The sequence below is a fragment of the Herpailurus yagouaroundi genome, unplaced genomic scaffold (genome assembly GCF_014898765.1).
Source record: "Herpailurus yagouaroundi ecotype Mexico unplaced genomic scaffold, PumYag 485, whole genome shotgun sequence".
Lineage (NCBI taxonomy): Eukaryota > Metazoa > Chordata > Mammalia > Carnivora > Felidae > Herpailurus > Herpailurus yagouaroundi.
Genome location: NW_024412702.1, coordinates 85341 through 103609, shown reverse-complemented (window position 1 = coordinate 103609; position 18269 = coordinate 85341). Strand labels below are relative to the sequence as shown.

The following is an 18269-nucleotide window of genomic DNA, read 5'->3' as shown; positions in this document are numbered from 1 at the left end:
TCTGAGAATCAATCCATCATTTTCAGCCTCAAAGGCTATTGTTTAGATCTAGATTTATAGTTTAGATCCAGGAATCCAGGCCCCCTCACTAGGGAATTGCAGAGTTCAAAGTGAAGGTTCAGGGGCTCAGAAAGGGATTTGGGGAATCAGAGCCTAAACTCCACACCTAAAAATCCCTGGCCCCACCCCTTTCTGCTGTGGCTTAGCTCCTTGACCCCTGATCTGAGTTAAAAGCCTTCTTCTGGCTCCTACAGCCCCTAGTGCTTCCTTCAGTCACTGTCCTGACCATCCCACATGTCATTCTCTGCCTAGGGGAGATGTAATGAGTCAATATAAATAAGAGGGAAGCTGTGCCTTAGTGCCCAGATCCAAAGGGTGGGCATAAACTGGCACTTCTGGATGGAACCCCTCTCTGAGGGTCTTAAAAATCTGGAAATTAGACAAGGTGGTGAGGGTGGAGACAGATTAATTGCTTATTTCAAGAATACATGGAGCTAAAGAAGTGGGGAATGAGGGTGGGAAGGTTCCACGGGGCCCAGCTTGAGCTCCTGTCCTGGCTGGCCACTATCTGTACAATCCTGCGCAGGCTCATTTGATATGTGAAGGACAGCATGCAACGGCTGAGGCTGTAGGTCCACTGCGGCCACAGGGTGATGACCTAGAACCTGCTGCAGCCAGAGACACCAGAGGCAGGGCTTCACCATGCAAGGCTTCCCCACTTCGCGCCCCCACCCCAGGGCAGTCAGAGACACAGCACCAGTGTGATGTGGAACATGTTTTTATGCAGGTAGAAAAAAAAGTGCTCAGAATAGTGAGGGAGCAGGGAGCAGGGATGTCTTGTCCTGTCCTCTGATTATTAGGAATTGCCCCATAAGGGGGCTCCCTCAAGGTTGGGGATAAAGTGAAGAGTTCACGCAGGGTGGCTCTACTTGTGAGACCCACTTTGGGGCAGTGTGGCTTTGAAACTGGCCAGATCTTCTCTGACCACAGAGAACTTAAGAGTACAGCACCTTGGGGGTGGGGGGTCTCTCTAGCGGGTGGGGCCTCACAGGATGGGGTGGGGAGAGCCCCAAGCTCAAAGAGCAAGGCCTTTGGGTCAGGAGAGCACGTCTTTTGGGGAAGAGTGGGGGTCTCTGGGGCCTTGGTCTCCTGGGTGGGGGCATCAGGGGTGGGTGGAGAGCCCCACAAGCCATTAGCCGAAGAGCTTGATGAAGCAGGGCTGGCAGTAGGGCTTGCCTGCACGCTCTTGAAAGGAGCCCTTGGTGAGAGGGCGCAGGCAGAAGGTGCAGGTGAAGTGGTCTGGGTGGAAGCGGCGGCCCAGGGCTGACACACAGCGGCCGGTCACCGGGAGGCCACACGTAGCGCACAATGAACCACGCCGCGCGTGGAAGTGGTTCTCACACAGAGGGCGTCCCTCGTGCTCGAAAAAGCTGCCTCCCGAGAAGGGCGCGAAGCATTCCTGGGGGAGGGTGGCCGTGAAAGGATGGGTCAGCCAACAATCCCCTGACCAGATAACTCACTTTAGGAGCTTAATAACCCACTGTGACAACCCCACCCTCCACAGCCCCACCCCAGATGTGACACACCCTGTCTTGGGCCTAGGCTCCTAGTTGGGCTCCCCTTTTGGCCCAGCTCCCCATCCACCGCTCCCCGCCACCCCCCCAACACCTCCCCCCATAGGAGCGCACCCTGCAGACGAAACAGTCCGGGTGCCAGAGGGCGCTGAGCGCGGATATGTAGTTATCCAGAATGGGGCCTTGACAGCCCTGGCAGCGCGGGGCGAACAGCTGCAGGAAGTCCCGGCGACAGTAGGGGCGGCCCTCACGCTCATGAAAACCTAGAGGCAGGAGCAGGGCCGAAAGAAAAGGGTGCAGGCTGCACCCAAGACTTGCAAGATCTGAGACTGGAAGGCCAGATGAGGGGTGGTCAGATTGAGCAGCAGAGAGGGAGGGATGGGGTCTAGAGTGGGGGCCTAGGGGGAGGAGATAGGATGGGGACTCGCAAGTGGGAGAGGGTGGGGCCAGAAGACTTGGAAGGTCTTAGCAGGCTGGACCAAAGTGGGTTAGGCGGGATGTTGAGCAGACCGGTGGCTTTCAAGACTGGAGCCAAGCTCTCACCCTCATCTCCGAAGGGCTCCCCACAACTGACGCAGCAGAAATGCTCTGGGTGCCAATGGGTGCCCAAGGCAGTGACCATCTTCTGTGGGGCATGAACGAGGACACTCAGTATGGCCTTCCATCCCTTCTTCCCTTCCTCTCCCACCCTGAACCTATGCAATTGGGTTTAAGTAGGAGTTTGAGGCACAAGAGACCTAACAAGGAACTTGGAAGTCAAAGAGAGTGGGTGGAGTCCAAAGGGCCTTGGACACGGCCAAGGGGCTTAGCATGGGTGGGCGGGGGCTGTGATTTGAATGGGGCCCACCCCACAGGGACCCTGGGTGAGGTGGGGTTTGTGGGACAGGTGCAGCTCACATGTCGGATGGGTTGATTGCAGAGGCCACAACGTGGGGAGAAGCGCTCAAAGTAGCACTCAGGGCAGAAGGGGGCTCCATCCTTCTCGAAGAAGCTGCTGCCTCCCAGGGACATGGAACAGCCACCGCAAATGAAGTGCTCAGGGTGCCAAGTACGGCCCAGCGCAGTCACCACCTGTGAGTTGAGGGTGAGGCCTGGATCAGAGTGGTCCTTGAGCTGCCATGCGCCCAATGAGCTAAGATTTACATGGCACATTTCAAGTTTTCTTTTCTTTTTTTCTTTTTCTTTTTACCATTTGACTCCCTTCACTCATTTCTCTCCACTCACCCTAAGAGATTAGGATGAAGAACCTAATGTTCAAGTCAGTCTGTAAGTGACAGAGATTCAACCCAGGTCTTCCAGCACAGTACTTAGGACTGTGAAGCTCATGAAAATGTTGTAATTACTTTAAAAATCAGAAGAAAAAAATGAGCTGGAAGAAAATTATTTAATATATAATATTAAGAAATTCTTCTTCATACCAACGCAGTCATAAAACACAATTTTAATTTTTAATTTAATGGAGGGAGGGACCCATGAAGGTGAAAGTGACTAGGGCCCAAAAAAGTCACAATGCCACCCTGCTTTGCTAAGATTGAAAATTCTGGGATGGAAGCAGGGCACTAAATCTAGCAAGAGGATCTAGGTCAACCACTGGGCACAGCTGTTGTCAACAACATTTACTCAGTCAATTAGCCAAGAACCAGAGTTCACACACCGGATGCTGGTGGAGCAGAAACATCTTTTGTGGATGACTGAGAAATGGTAGGTGGCCCCAATAAGACTTTTGTGAAGACTAAGAGATGGAGGTTTGTAAGAGAGCAAGAATAGTGCCTGCACAAAGTAGAACCACAATAAATGGTAACTGAGTTGGAATTCTCATTCTCATCCTACCACTTACGTGCAGTGTGACTCGGAGCTTTAGTTTCCTCATCTGTAAAATATGAACAACAGTAATACCCACTTCCCAGAGTCATTTACTAAAAGAAAACAACACAAAATCTGGCTCTCAGGATGGGTCCATGGGGCTCTATCTCCCTACTCACAGTTCTCCACTTACCTGCCCAGCAATAGGTTTATTGCAGGAGCCACAGAGACCCTTGGTCTGGGTGGGAACACCACGGCGGCTGAGATCAGACTGCAGCAGTCCCAACATGGTGTCTAGGCTGCCCTTGCTAATTGGCCCTGGTGAGGATGGGGAGCCCTCATTCACAGAGCTTGGCACTGGTGGCTGAGTTGACCCAGAGGTTGGAAGCTGCAGCAAGAAGGACATCAGAGTTGAGTCAACAAGGCAGAAGAAGTGGATGGTTCTAAAAGGGGTTGGGGAGCCACAAATCCACACTGGCCCACCTCCTACCTGACTCACGTGGTTCTGGACACGGAAGTCAGACAGTGAAGCCATCAGCCTATCCAATTCCAGGGTGGCCGAGGTTGCTGAAGGCTTTGGGAGAACAGGGGATGGGCTGGGAGGGCTGTGAAGAACACAACTTGTGTTAGCTCAGAGCCCCCCAGAATAATGAATGCTATCCTCCAGTAATTTAGGCATCTATCACCTCTCTCCCAGCTCTACCAGCCATGTCAAACTCACAGGCTGGGCCTTTTCTTGTCCTCAGATTGGTCCTCCTTCTGTTCCCCTGCAGTCTCCTTGCTAGATGGGAACTGAGACATTATTTCATCTGCAGAGAGGAGAGAAGGGCACTGGATATGGGGTCATACTCTATCCCCTTCCAGTTAAGACTTGTGTCCCGTTAGCTGCTACTCTGGAAGAGTATACCCCTCAGTCTTTTCCCTTCTCCACCGTGTCCCCATCCCATCAAGGCCTATCTCTGTGACCTGGTACCTGTGATGTTGAACTGGGTAGCATTAAGTTCCTGAAGCAATCGGTCTAGTTCACAGAGGCCTGTGCCCAAGACACCACTGGATGAGGAGAATGGAGGGGCCGCAGGAGCTGCAGGTTTTGGGGACCGAGGCTTGCACACCGTACTGGAAAACAGGGTGGAAGCCTGGGTTCAGGGGTGGGGAATCCAAGCCTCTTCACCTGAGTCTTAATTGGCTTCCACCTCCTGCAGTTCCCAGAACCCTCACCTGTACAGATGGTCCTTGTCCCCAGAAGCTCCTGAAGACTCCCCAGATCCTGTCTACAGAGAGAAAGATGCATGTGTGGGATGATAGATCTATACTTTGCCCCACTCAAGCTCAGATTCTCCTAGCCGTGGCCAAACTTGGCCCTAGTGTCACCCCAGTCCCCCACATTTGATCTCACCTGTGACTGGTGGCCATAGGGCAGGGGAGATGTGAAAGGCTCCGGAGACCTCTCTTTTGGAGCCCCTGACCTTGGCATGTGTGAGGTGGTGGTCTCCAGGTCAGACAGCAGGGCATCTGCAGGGGAGAGTCCGTCAGGATGAGAAGTTGAGAGGTTAAGGTTAGAGCAGAGACAGGGACTTAAGAGATTAGAAGATAAGAGTTCCAAGTAGGCAGTAGTTGAGGAGGACAGAAGCCAGTATTAAGAGCAGAAGTTAAGAATCAGATGGAAACACAGACCAGACCAAGGCAGAGAAGTAGAAGTGCAGCAGGGAATATTTATGACCAAAAACATCCCAAATGGCTCATCTTGGGAGTCATGCACAAAAACCACCTGATTCTTTTATTTTCTGCATCTTCCCTGATGCAGTCAAAATTGACGATTTACGCAAGCCAAATTTGGCTTCACCCCAAATTGCTCAGTTGGCTGTATGCCTGGCACCCAGTTTTCTGGTTGGATGCTCTTTCTGCCCAGTAATTCCTGCTCCCCTCCCCCACCTAAACAGACTCGCCCAGCTGTGGCACAACTCCAGGTACTGGGTCCCACCCTATGCTCCTCATTGGCAGGTCTCCTGGGACCTGCTTTCTGATTGGCTTATTTTCCATACAAGCCGGTTGCCCCTACTGAGCAGCACCCCCTACTGAAGGGTGCCTGAACTCCTTCTCTCCCATGGAGAGTACAGCCTTTCCAACAGACCAGGAGGAGGAGATGCCGGTCCTCCTTCTTCCTCCAAGACAACCCCCCACCCCCACCCATCCTCAGATCTAGATCCTTTGAATCCTTTCCTTTCCAGAACCTAGAAGTCCCTACTCCTTTATTCACCTCTGAGTACCACAGTGGAACCTTTAACCTCTTCCTGGCATCTTGGCACTCATCTGTTCTCTTTCTAGGCGGAAAGACCCGACCCCTACCATACTTAAGGTCCCTTAACTCTTTTCTTCTCCTAAACTCTGAGGCAGGCCCATTTTCTTCTCGAGAATTCGATTTCATATTCTCCCTTCCCATCTACTTTCCCAGGCCTGGACCCCAAGACCCCTTTAACCCTTCCCTTCCCAGAGCCCCTGAGCCCAGGCGCCCACTGGCAGGCGCTGCACCTCCCTGCCCATCCGTCAGCAGCCTGTGATGGAGGGAGCTGAGCGAGGGAAGAAGGGAGGGAGCTGAGCGAGGGAAGAAGGGAGGGAGCGGCCAGTCCGGGGAAAGGCAGGAAGGGAGAGGCAGGAAGGGGGACGTGGTGTCGGAAAGGAGGCGCGGGCAAAGACCAGAATCAAGAAGACAGAAGGCAGGGATGGGGCGATTTGGGGAGTGCAAGGGGGCTCCAGGATGAGGAAGCGGGTCTAGATGGTGGTGAGGAGCTGGGGATAAGGGGACCCAAGCCCCACTCACCCAGGTTCTCCATGGCGGGGCACGGGCGCACCGCACCGCGCGGGGCGAGCAGGGCGGGGGCTGTGTCCGGTGGGGGCGGGGGGTGGGGGACGTCCGGGAGTTGGAGGCCCGGCCGTGACCATGTAAGGAAGCCGGGACCTGCTGGGATGGAGCTGGTGGGGGGCGGGGGGGGGGGGGTTGGGTAGCGAGGGTGCAAAGAACCGGAGAACCCAGGATGGGGGCGTGTAAAGGAAGGAGGGCCAAGGCCCACCCAGGCCCAGCCCGCCTGTCTGCCGCGGAGGCAGCCACACCCCAGCCTTGGCCTCAGCTACAGGGAGCCCCAGGCTGCCTGAGCCAAAGTCAGAGAAGAGGCTCTCCCAGACCAAGCTGGAGATCCTCTGCTCAATGAGACTCTTAGACCAGACTGAGGCCCCCAAGGCTAGCACCCTGAGCCCCTGTCCACTCAGGCCATTCCAGAGAGACTTGCCCCAGACAGAATTGTTGGGTTGGGGGCAGAAGTGATCGTTCTAAGGATCAGTTAGACAGCAGGTTCAGGGACATTCCCTTAGAGACCCTGATAGCAATGACATGAACAGATCCCAAATGGCACATATACTAGACACAAATCTCTCAGAAATGGAGACAGATAGACACAACGAACTCTCCCATCCTCTAAGCCAGGACCTTCTCTCCAAAAATTGGAACCAAACATACAGACACAGGTAAACTGAACCCAGGCCCAAGCCCCATGCAGACTCAGGGAAAACACTTTCAGGCAACCAGACCATAGCCAGCCTTCAAGACAAAGCCTTTCCCCAACACTGAGGCGACCCTTGGGAAAGAGCCCTTTCCCAAGATACTGGTGAACACAGAGAAGACACAGACCCCATCCACAAAGGAACAGAGGCCTTCCCTGGACTGAGACCCCCGGAAATCAAGGTGGAAGTGAACACTTAGAGCGGAGTTTGGACAGACACGACAGTGTTGCAGTCCCTGGACTGTGGGTCTCAACCCAGCAGCAAATTAAAACAACCTGGGAAGCTTTTTAAAAATACTGATGCCCAGAGCATCCTTCCCTCAGTCCAATTCAATGAGAAGCCTAGGCATCAGTATTTTTAAAAAGCTCTCTGGGTAGTTCTTTTTTTTTTTTTTTTTTTAATTTTTTTTTCAACGTTTATTTATTTTTTGGGACAGAGAGAGACAGAGCATGAATGGGGGAGGGGCAGAGAGAGAGGGAGACACAGAATCGGAAACAGGCTCCAGGCTCTGAGCCATCAGCCCAGAGCCCGACGCGGGGCTCGAACTCACGGACCGCGAGATCGTGACCTGGCTGAAGTCGGACGCTTAACCGACTGCGCCACCCAGGCGCCCCACTCTCTGGGTAGTTCTAATGCACAGCCCAAGAACAGAGACCTGGACACTCACAGAAGCACAGAGATAGCAAGTGTCAACCTTAGCTCCCCAGAAGCTAACTGGCAGCCAGTCTGGGCACCCTCCTTGAAGTCAGGCTGCCACCTGAGTGGTTTAGTGATCTGGGATCCTGGTGATGTAGATCCTGCCTTGAGAGATCATACACAGCACAACATAAGCTGAATACAACCTGGAGCTCTGGCCCTCTCTGAGCAAAACTAAGGCAGGGCTTTGGGGACTCTAGGAACATAGAGGTCTTCCTTCAGGCTAATAGCAGAAGGACACTTCGTCCAGGAGATGAAGACAGACACAGAGACTGAAGACCCAAGATGAGCAAAGGTCACTCGGGAAACGGTAATGCCAAGGCCTTGGACATACATCCCCACACTCACATTTCCTCAGCCCCGCCCCTTCAAAACACACTAACCAAAGTCTGTGTGTCTAGCTGGATACCTGAGCAATGAAGTTGCATAAGCAGAAAGCAGGCTTCTCCCAGTACTCTACTCTATCCCAGGACTCCAGGAACCACTGCATAATTATTAAACTCCTACATGCCAAAGGTGGCCTGTGTTGAGACACATCAACTTGGACAAGACCCTGTTTGATGGGTGAAGGGAGTGGGGGGACTCCCACTGGAAAGTAAGCAGAGACACCACACAATAGGGGTATCCAATTCCAAAGTTTTTAATCTCAACTCTGGAAGGCTGGCCCAGGCCAGGTGCCTGGAGCCCTGGGCTGTTCTTCATCTGTGGGTCCCACACTCGGACCCTGGCGTCTTCAGACCATCATCCTGGGGTACAGTTCCATTCTCTCATCGGTCCTCAATGGTGACTTCTGCTCAGCTTCCTCTTATGCTGCTCTGAGGGAGTCCTCCTTCATAGCCAACTCATCCTTGGATCCCCTCCCAGGGGACATCAACAGTCTAAGCTGGAACCCTTGCCCCCGAATTCAACCCCCATTACCACAGCCAGTAAAGCCTCAGTCAGGGGCCCTGTCTCCTCGCCTGCTGCCTCCACAAGCCCCACTAAGGCCAAGGCCCGTTTCCGAGGGCACTGCCCTGGCCCCAGAGCCCAGCGGGCACAATGCGCAACCAGTCGGGGCCGGCCCAGGCGGAATACTTCACCCACTGACTCTGGGCCACCATGGGGTCCCAGGTGGATGTGGCTCACAGCCTCTTCCAGCTCCTCCTCTAGCCCAGGGAGCAAAAAACGGCCAGCAGCCTCCAGTGCCTCCTCAGCCTCTGACCCCAGCAGGGGCTGGCCTGGTGGGGGAACAGGCCCCAGTGCAGCGCCACAGCCCCGGCAGCCATGCAAGTGATGCAGGATAGGCCAGGCTGCACTGGGTGACAGGCCTCGAAGTGGCACCAGGTCCATCTGGGCTTCGGCAAAGCTGCCAGCTAGCAGGGCCCGGAAGAAAGGGGAGGCAGTAGCTGAGGCAGCTCGCTGGGCAGGGAGCCGTAGGCCTGAGTCCAGTAGGAAATGCAGGTCAGGGGCTGGGATGGGGGCTGGGCCCAGCAGACGTTCATAAAGGCAAGGGGAGGGGGCATCTAGATCCAAAGGGATTGTAGGTGGGAGGGCTGGGCTCACAGTGGGAGACACCAGGCCTTGGAGGCAGGAAAGGGAGTCTGCAGCAAAGAAGAGGAAGAGTGGATGTGGAGCTGGCCGAGTTAGTGCTGAGAGGAGGAGCCGGAGGCCGCCCTGGTCCAGAAGTAGCCGGCGCCACAGAGAGGGCTTCCTTTGGGAAGAAAGGGAATCTTTCAGAAGGTGAAAAACGGTGGCATTAGGGAATAGCAACCTTGCTCCCCTGATCCCTGTGAGGTACCCACATCCCCCTCACCGACAGATGAAGGGCAGGGTCAGTGCACAGGCCACGCGGTCCTCAGGGCTTCCAGAGAGCAGCAGATGAGTGAGGGCGCCCACTCCAAAGGGTGATTCAGCCTGCACAGTCAGGTTCTGCAGCAGCATCTCACCTGCAGAGATGGTCAGAGCAAGTCAGGTTGGGAGTTGATGTCCCAACTCTGGGTCCTTCAAAGGAATGAGGCTAAAATCTCACGGCATGGAAGGGGGTAGGACTGCAGGCCCTAGAGGGAAAGGGTCCAGATGCTAGGAACTGAAGATCAAGGGCAAGAACAAAGTGTGATAGTCAGGGCATACATCTGGGTTCTAAAGGACTCAGAACCTGCAGTCAGGACACAGAAGACAGGGAAGTCCCTGGCAATGTTGGGATTGGTGGGGGGCCTAGGAGGATATGGTGCCTGAGCCAGAGTTTTCTAACTCAGTGTGCCCAGTGGGAAGGCAATCAGGATAGTGCAGAACCAAGAGCATATTGGGTAATGAAATACAGACAAACATGATTCTAAGTTGTTAGGACCAAGCCTGGTGTTGGGGTACACAGGCCCCAAGACTTGGGCAGAGGATGGAGCAGAACTTTGCATGCTGGGAGTCCCTCCCTCTTCCCACCTGGTGACTGAGGTTGGAATGGTGGGCTGGGCAGGGCAGTGAGAAAGGTATGAACAGCAGAGTGAGGTTCTCAGTCCAGAACCAGAGGGGGATGGGGCCTCTTATGGGGGACACACCCAGCTCCCGGTGCTGGCGTCGAACTGGGCGGGCACGCAGCATGGGCCAATCTTCCGGGGCAACACCTAACACAAGCCAGGAACGCAGCAGTGCAGCACCATAGCTGCGCACAAAGGCCTCGAGACAGGCAGGGTTGCAGGTAAGGCGTGCCAGGATGCGCAGTGCACGTGGGCTCGGTGGACCCGGTGAGCCTGTCACATAGGCCAGCAGGCCACATAGGGCTGGGCTGGTCACCAATGCCCCACTTGGGTCGGGAGCCTGGGAGAAGCGCGACAGCAGCAGCAGCGCTGGCCCCTCACGGCCCCAAGGCTCCTCAGAGGTGGCGGCAGGGCTGCGGCCAGGTGTGCGCAGTGTGCGAGGCGTCCGCAGTGAAGTTGGGCCCAGGGTGGGGCTGGTTGGCTCAGCTGGCTCCGGTGGCGGTGGAGGTGGGGGACATCGCTCAGGGGACCAGTCAGGAGAGATGTCTCCTGGGCCTGCGGCGTAGCCTTCAGAGATCAGCCATGACCTGTAGAGGGGAAAATGGGGAGACTGAACCCAGAACCACAACAAAGGAGCAGAGCCAAAGAGCTGTCATGTAAAACTAAGTGACTGAAGCCAGGGAGAGGAAATGAGGCCAGGGGGGATAGGAGAGAAAGGGAAATGGGGAAAAATACCCCAACTCAGTCAGCAATTACTGATACCTATTATGTACGAAGTCCAGTATTAGGTACCGGGCATGAACAGTAAGAAAACTAAAGTCCCCATCCTACCACAGTTTATATTCTATTAAGGGGTGAACAGACAACAAAGTAAAAATGGTCCAGTGAACCTGTCTGGGTCCCAAAGTTCAGAGGTGCTGGCGTAGAGCCAAGGCCAAAGATGGACTCAGGAAAAAGAATTTTTTTTTTTTTCAACGTTTATTTATTTTTGGGAAGAGCATGAACGGGGAAGGGTCAGAGAGAGAGGGAGACACAGAATCGGACACGGGCTCCAGGCTCCGAGCTGTCAGCCCAGAACCCGACGCGGGGCTCGAACTCACTGACCGTGAGATCGTGACCTGGCTGAAGTCGGACGCTTAACCGACTGCGCCACCCAGGCGCCCCAGGAAAAAGAATGTTTAATGATGACTAGAAAGTGGTCATGTCCGGGGAGAATGAGGAATCAGGAATCAGAGTCAACAAGAGTTGACTGAGATAGAATGGGGTAGTGAAGACAGCCAGAGTCCTCAATCCACAGCAATCAGGTGGGGATTCACCTTAGGCTTCGGAAGCTTCCAGCTTCTGCCCGCTCAGGGGTCCGCTCCTCAGGAAAGTCCCAAGAAGCAGCTTCTCTTCCCTCTTCTTCCTCATCACCAGCATCACCACACAGCTGCCCAGCCAAGAGAGGTACAAGTCCCAGAGCCTGTAGCCGGCCCAGGGCTCCAGTATCATACAGGAAGCCCACGAGGGCAGCCACGACACGAAGGTGCCAGGCACTGGCACGAGGGTCCCGTAGCAGGCCCATCAACAGCTCCAAACCACCAGCATCCCGCAGCCGGGCCCGGTTGATGGCCTCCCGGCACAGCAGGCACACGGCTCGTACCAGGGGCTGCTGAGAGGCTGGGCCAGCCCCATTAGGTCCCCTGCGCCGCCGGAGTTCACCCAGTAGTACTTCCACACCACCAGCATTGCCCAATGCAGGCCGTACAAGGCCCTGGGCACACAGGTTGGCAAGGATCAAGATAGTTGCCTCCCGTACTGCCTTTTTGGGGTGGGAGGCCAAACTGACCAGTGGGCCTAATCCTCCACCCAGACTTAGCTGCTCAGCACAGGCCCGGGAGCAGCCTCGACTCAGCTCTAAGAGGGCACGGACTAGGGCCAAGGTCAGTGCAGGGTCTGGGGCAGCGGCCAGAAGCTCAGCCAGAGGGCGTACTGCTCCCTGCTGTGCCAGGGCCAGGCGGTGCTGGGGTGAGTCGGCCAGGTTGCGGAGGGCACGCACCACACTCTGCAGGCACTGGGAGTCCTGGCAGGCTGTCAGGCTCTCAACCAGCAAGGGAACAGCACCTGGAGAGGGAAAAGGAGTACAAAGAGTGAGCAAGGAGATACCTACGCTCCTTCTCCCACGCCAAGCCCTAGCTAACTCCACACTAATAGCTTTCTCACCAGCAGAATGGATGTCCCCACAGCTCTCAGGTTCCATGGCTAAATTCCCCAGAGCACGGGCTGTTCTGTTCTGGATGCTGTCTGTCTTCACGCACTGAAGAATAGTCACTGCAAGATAATTTGGTCTCTTGAGGGTCCTGCCCCTTCTTGTCTCTCTCATTAATGACCTTAAGAATGTGGCCTGAGAGGGTCAGGGAAGGCCTCCAGAAGAGGCTGACACTTACTGGATCTGAAAGGTTAAACAGGTAGGTATTTGTTAGAAAGATAGTGGATGGGGGTGCTACAGAGCATTTCAAGTTTGGAAGCAGCCTTTGCAAAGGCCCAGAAGTGAGATCCAATGTCTGTGCTATGCCCTCATGAAGGGCCTCAAATGCCAGCCCAAGGGATCAGGCAGGACTTGAATATGAGGGCACTGGGAACCACAAAGGGTTTTAAGAATAGAAGTGAAGTGATACAATCTGGTAGCCATGGGGAGAATGGATTATAGGGAAAAAGAGTAAGGCAGGGAGAGAGGCAAGGAGACTCTTGTTAAGGTGAGAAAGGACAGTGGCTTAAAGCAAGTCAGCTACCACCACAGCCCAGCACATGGGCACCAGCCTCTGGGCACATGAAAGAAGGAGGAATAAATGTGGACGGACATAGGAGTTATTTAAAATGCAGAAAAGAGGGGCGCCTGGGTGGCGCAGTCGGTTAAGCGTCCGACTTCAGCCAGGTCACGATCTCGCGGTCCGTGAGTTCGAGCCCCGTGTCAGGCTCTGGGCTGATGGCTCAGAGCCTGGAGCCTGTTTCCGATTCTGTGTCTCCCTCTCTCTCTGCCCCTCCCCCATTCATGCTCTGTCTCTCTCTGTCCCAAAAATAAATAAAACGTTGAAAAAAAATAAATAAAAATAAATAAAATGCAGAAAAGGGGCGCCTGGGTGGCTCAGTCGGTTAAGCGTCTGACCTTGGCTCAGGTCATGATCTCACAGTTCATGGGTTCGCAACTTAAAAATATGTTAAATTTTCGTTTTGTACAAAAAAATTAAGATTTCATCAAAACTGGCATAATTTCAGGGGCGCCTGGGTGGCTCAGTCGGTTGGGTGTCTGACTTCAGCTCAGGTCATGATCTCACTGTCCATGAGTTCAAGCCCTGTGTCAGGTTCTGTGCTGACAGCTCAGAGCCTGGAACTTGCTTTGGATTCTGTGTCTCCCTCTCTCTGCTCCTCCCCCACTCATGCTCTGTCTCTCTCTCTGTCAAAAATAAATAAACATTAAAAAAAAAAAGCTGGCATAATTTCATAACCGGTAGGCACTCTGTAAACTGTGTTCACATTGCCACAAGGTGGCGCCAACTTAGCTGGTAAACAAACGCTTGCGATCTTTTGTTAGGATTTGTTCTTATTGTGCTGGTTTTTAATACCTGAAAGTACCCGGTCTTAGAATATCTGCGTTCAATGTTTATACTCGGCTTCTCACTACTTCAATTTTGTAAGGTAGCTATTATTATTCAATTTTACAACAAGGAATTCTAGCCTCGGTTCTCTCGGTCTAGCTCACTGCAGAAAACCACAACTTCTGACCTAAAGTTCACCAAATGGGAGCTCTGCACAGGGCCACTCAGTAGGCATGTAGTGTCTGCTATAAACAGCATAAATGGAGGGTAAGAATTACCCAAAAGTCACCAAATAATCCTTTGGTCTCCAGTAGCTCGGATTCGAGGGATGTGCCCAACAACCAACACGCAGGTAATGGCTGTAATTATCTCATCTGGTCAGGATTGGGTATCATCTATAAGGAAGGCTTGAAGGTTTGAGAGCGGGGGTGGGGAGGTTACACGGTCTGAAGGCGTGTTCTTCCAGGACACAACACAAAGAACTCAAGACTCCGCCCAAGGCCAGAGAAGGAGGGATTTGTGAGTGGAATCCTTCTAGGAAATGAGGGCGGAGCACTTACCCAAAGAGAGAATGCCTCCGAGCCTGCGCACTTCAGCCCGGCACGCCCCTTCCGTACAGCAGTTGGCTAGGATGCTGAGCGCCAAGTCCAGGGTCTTGCGCAGGCGCGCTGGCGGCGAGGGCGACGACGACGACGCAGAGGAGGGGGCAGGGCCCGAGGAGGGGGCGGGGCCATCATAAATCGCTGACTCGACCGACGAGGGGGCGGAGCCTGAGCCAGCCTGGGACGGGGTGGGACCCGCTGCCGCCGCTCGCCGCAGCAGCGCGAGAAGGGGGCGGAGCCCGCCGCGCGCCCGGAAGCGCTCGATTCCCCCTGCTGCCTTGACGTGGCGTGTGCGGAGGGCTAAGAGCGCACGGCCCAAGGGTGTCTCGTTGGTAGCTGTGTCCTTTCCCCCACCTAGACCCTCCCCGGCCGCCGCTGTGAGCTGCGCGAGGCAGAACGAGAGCGAGTCCGTGAGAGTCGGTTTCGCAGCCGCCATCTTGGCTCAGGCCTAAGGCTCCGCCCCCCGCCTCGCCGTCCGTCCGAGGGAGCGGAACTGGAGGAGGGGCGTGGCCACGCACCTCCTCTCTGACGCTTTTTAAGTAGCGCCGCCGCAGTTATTTTGCAAGTTGGAAGTTGTAGTTCTCGATCCCGGCCCTCTGGACAGTCGCTGAAGGCACGTAGAGTAATGGTTATCTAATCGTGCGAACCCAAGAATCGTGTGCGGTGCATGTTGGGATATGTAGTCCGCGCCTTGCTTAGCACGCTTAGGTTATAGGACGGAGGGGAAACTCTCAGGCGGCTCGCAGTGGGCTGGTTCTTTTGGAGAACCCAGACATCCGACCATGGAGTCTCAGTACCGTGCTGCCCCAAGTGACGTGGCTATTCCGTCCCCCGCGTGTCCACCACAGCGACCCTCCCTTTTCCTTCCGGCTCGCTTCGCTGCCCACAGTGATGGCCAGGGCACCGAAGTCCGTGCTGACGGACTCAGGACCGCGAGCAAGGCCAAAAGGGTCAATTTGCTGTTAGTGGCCGCAGATTGGGAGCTCTTGCTCAGTCAAGTGAATGAGAGGGTTAAACCTACCGAGACCGTTTCCTGTCACTTCCTAGAGCGGCACGGGCTATTGGGCATTTCCGCTTCCGGTGCTGGATTCCCTGGGTCCCGAATGTCTTGCCGCTGTGCTTGTGAACTGAATGGGTGGTTTTTAGGAAACGGGGCTTTATTCACGGCGATGCAGTCAACGTCGCCAGAAGTGGCAAGGGAGAACTAAGACGGGGTGGAGCGGCAGGGAACTGGACATCAGGATCCCAAGGAAACCCCGAGGTTCACCCTCTTTGGCGGAGTTGTTCCACCAGAGCTGCCCTCCCTAGTGTGGCTGCGATAGCCGGCCGCCTGGGAAATGCTGCTGGACTTGGAATGCCTATGTAGGTCGAGCTCTGGCCCAGGGAAGAAGCTTCTGACAGGACAAACTGTCCTGCACTCCCCAAAGCCTTCGGGTGCCGGGCGTGTGGACTGATCGCAGCGTACCTCCCTGACCTTCACCACCAAAGCAGCCATGTGGGTGGCAATCCCTGTACTGTTGTTCGGAGTGTGTCAAAAGCTTCCAACGTGGCTTAGATTTAGTTAAGCACTACCAGATACACACTGACGAGAAACCATGCCTCTGCCATGCGTGTGGCTGTTGCTTCAGTCTGAGCTCCAATCTCTTGCCACACCGTAGTTTCCCACTCAGGGTTCTGGCCCCACAAATTCCCAGAGTGTGGGGAGGCTTTTGGCCGCAGATCTGACTTGGTTAAACACCAACGGCAGCATACCAGTGAGAAGTCCTGTAAATGCTGAATGTACTAAGACTCGGCGTTAGTTCCAATCTAATCCACCGCCAGAGCGCCCACACAGGCAAGAAACCCTACTGTTGTGGGGACTGCAGGAAGAGCTTCAGCTTTAGCTCCAACCTGTTACAGTACCAGCGCTTACACGGGTGTGAAGCTCTTACTGCTTTGCCTGGTGCAGTGACAGCTTTGGGCACAGCTCTTATCTGCTCAAGCCCCAATGTTCACACACTGGGGAGAAGCCTTATAATTGCTGTGAGTGTGGCAAGAACTTCACAAACAGTTTGGACTGCCTATGACACAAACATACACACATAATGAAGAATGATCCTTCAAGTGTTCTGAGTGTGGCTGTGGCTTTAGTGAGTGCATCCAATGCACTGAACACCAGCACATCCGCTTGGGTGAATGACCCTTTGCCTGTTCAGAATGTGACAAAATCTTCTCCCACAGCCCCAAGCTCCTTAAACACCAATGCTACCATATAGGCAAGAAGCCCTATAAGTACTCCAGTTGCAGGAAGAGTTTTGTAGACAGTTCAAGTTTGCTGCAGCACCAACATACTCAGGTCAGAAGCCTTACACTTGCAAGTGAGTGTGGCAAGAGCTTCACCCAGAGCTCCTACCTGCTCATCCATCAGGTGGCCCAGAGGGTGAAAAGCCCTATGTCTGCCTGCAGTGTGGCAAGGCATTTGCCCACAGCTCCAACCTAGGCCAACACCAACAGATGCACCAGGGTGGCAGCCCCTGCCAATATCCCTGGGTTCAGTTTCAGCCCAAACTTCAGTTCTAACTTTGCTCCAGTCCTCAAGGAGCCTGAGCGGACCAGCATCTCTAACCAAACCTTCTTTCTGCTCTTCTAGGGCTGTAGCTTCATGGACTGAATCAGAGAACCCCAGGCTGGAAGAATTATAACCAGTAGACCTGGGATTACTGTTTTCAAAGAGCCTTCCAAGAAAAGAAAGCTTAGCCCTGTTTTTTGAGGCCTCAGAGACAAAATGCCAGCTGGAGGGAGAGTTTTTGGCTGGTAGGAGCTATCCAGTACTGGCGCAGCTACTTCTAGATGTAGGACATCCTTGGCAGCTGCTGATCCCTTCATGGGCCTAGGGAATGATGGGATTAATCATTTCAAGAGCAACAACTGCCTCATCCCAGAGGAATGGGACAAGATTCCAGGCACCCCTTGAGGAACATAATTGGTGGGGGGGGCACTTAACCTCCAAAGGGGACCATAAGGAGGGCTGTATTCTAACAGAAAGACCAGAAAAATTGTACTTGGGACCATTATGTGAGCTCTGGGATATATGACCCCTGTGAAAGATAATTGTCTTTACAGAGTGAAGCTAGGGCTGGTGGGGCCCAGGGCCAAAGCAAAGGACCAGGAGCCCTATCTGTTGAGTTTGTGCTTTGTGACATTTCTAGGCAGGAGCAAAAGGCCCAAGGTTTGTCATAGGCCCCTTTCCCTTCTTTCACCCCTTCCCTTGCAGGTTCCCCAAATCCTTTGTCCGATCCATCAACAGAGGAAAAAATGGTAAAGATTCACTTGTGCCTGGACACTGAGGACTGAACATGGCCCTTTTGCCTAGGCATGGGACAGAGCTGCCCAAATAAATGCACTTCTATTACAGAAGTTAGAAGGAGGCTTCCCAAAGCCCTACATAATCTGTGCCCAAGCCCTTCCCATAGCTGTCTGTGTTCCTCGGAGAGACACAGGCTAGTCTTTTTGAGGTCAGAGGAGATTTAATGCCCACATCTGTGGGACCATCTTTCCATCATTAGCTCCATGCATGTAACACCCTGTCCCCAAATTTTGCCTTCTTTTATCAGGCTTGCTATGTATAGAGTTGTACTCATAGAGAATAGGGGTAAAAGGAAGGAATGTGAAGAAATCACTGTCTCAGTTTCTAGCAGCATGTCCAGGCCTATCTCCTCCTAGCTATGTGATCTTGGACAGGTCTACCTCTTCTGATCTTCAGTTTCTTTATCTGTAAAACAGAAATGATGATGGCTACCTCACTAAGTACTATTGAGGATTCCATGGGATCACCTACATGAAACACCTGGGTCAAGGGACTGACTATAAACCTCAGTTCTCCTATCTCCTTAAAGTCTAGAGCCCTTTCTCTGGTGGTGTCATTCAATAAGTATTATGCCAGCTGATGTGCTAGCTCCTCCCTAAAATTACAGAAATGAGCAAGACAGCCTCTGTCCTGGGGTAGCTTGGTGTCATGAAGGAGATGGACTCAGG

At 53.9% G+C, this 18269-nt stretch overlaps 2 protein-coding genes across 6 annotated transcripts; both read right to left on the bottom strand.

The window, feature by feature from the left end:
- Positions 1-760: 760 nt before the first annotated feature.
- TGFB1I1 (transforming growth factor beta 1 induced transcript 1) lies at positions 761-6291 on the bottom strand. Of its 4 annotated transcripts, none has more exons than XM_040464619.1 (11): positions 6196-6291; positions 4774-4889; positions 4596-4648; positions 4351-4493; positions 4099-4186; positions 3868-3982; positions 3571-3765; positions 2472-2645; positions 2118-2199; positions 1689-1837; positions 761-1459 (listed from the first exon to the last, which is right to left on the bottom strand). In XM_040464619.1, the coding sequence occupies exons 1-11, from the start codon at positions 6206-6208 to the stop codon at positions 1193-1195; spliced, it is 1395 nt and encodes a 464-aa protein (XP_040320553.1). In that variant the 5' UTR covers positions 6209-6291; the 3' UTR covers positions 761-1192. The 4 variants fall into 4 exon arrangements, with proteins under 4 accessions (XP_040320553.1, XP_040320552.1, XP_040320554.1 ...); XM_040464618.1 differs by lacking the exon at positions 6196-6291 and adding an exon at positions 5324-5342 and having other exon boundaries at positions 3877-3982; XM_040464620.1 differs by lacking the exons at positions 2118-2199; positions 6196-6291 and adding an exon at positions 5324-5342 and having other exon boundaries at positions 1220-1459.
- Positions 6292-8252: 1961 nt separating this feature from the next.
- ARMC5 (armadillo repeat containing 5) lies at positions 8253-15063 on the bottom strand. 2 transcript variants are annotated; one of them, XM_040464599.1, is made up of 6 exons: positions 14214-15063; positions 12281-12388; positions 11395-12181; positions 10160-10665; positions 9421-9553; positions 8253-9318 (listed from the first exon to the last, which is right to left on the bottom strand). In XM_040464599.1, the coding sequence occupies exons 1-6, from the start codon at positions 14689-14691 to the stop codon at positions 8499-8501; spliced, it is 2832 nt and encodes a 943-aa protein (XP_040320533.1). In that variant the 5' UTR covers positions 14692-15063; the 3' UTR covers positions 8253-8498. The 2 variants fall into 2 exon arrangements, with proteins under 2 accessions (XP_040320533.1, XP_040320534.1); XM_040464600.1 differs by lacking the exon at positions 14214-15063 and adding an exon at positions 13932-14156.
- Positions 15064-18269: the final 3206 nt, after the last annotated feature.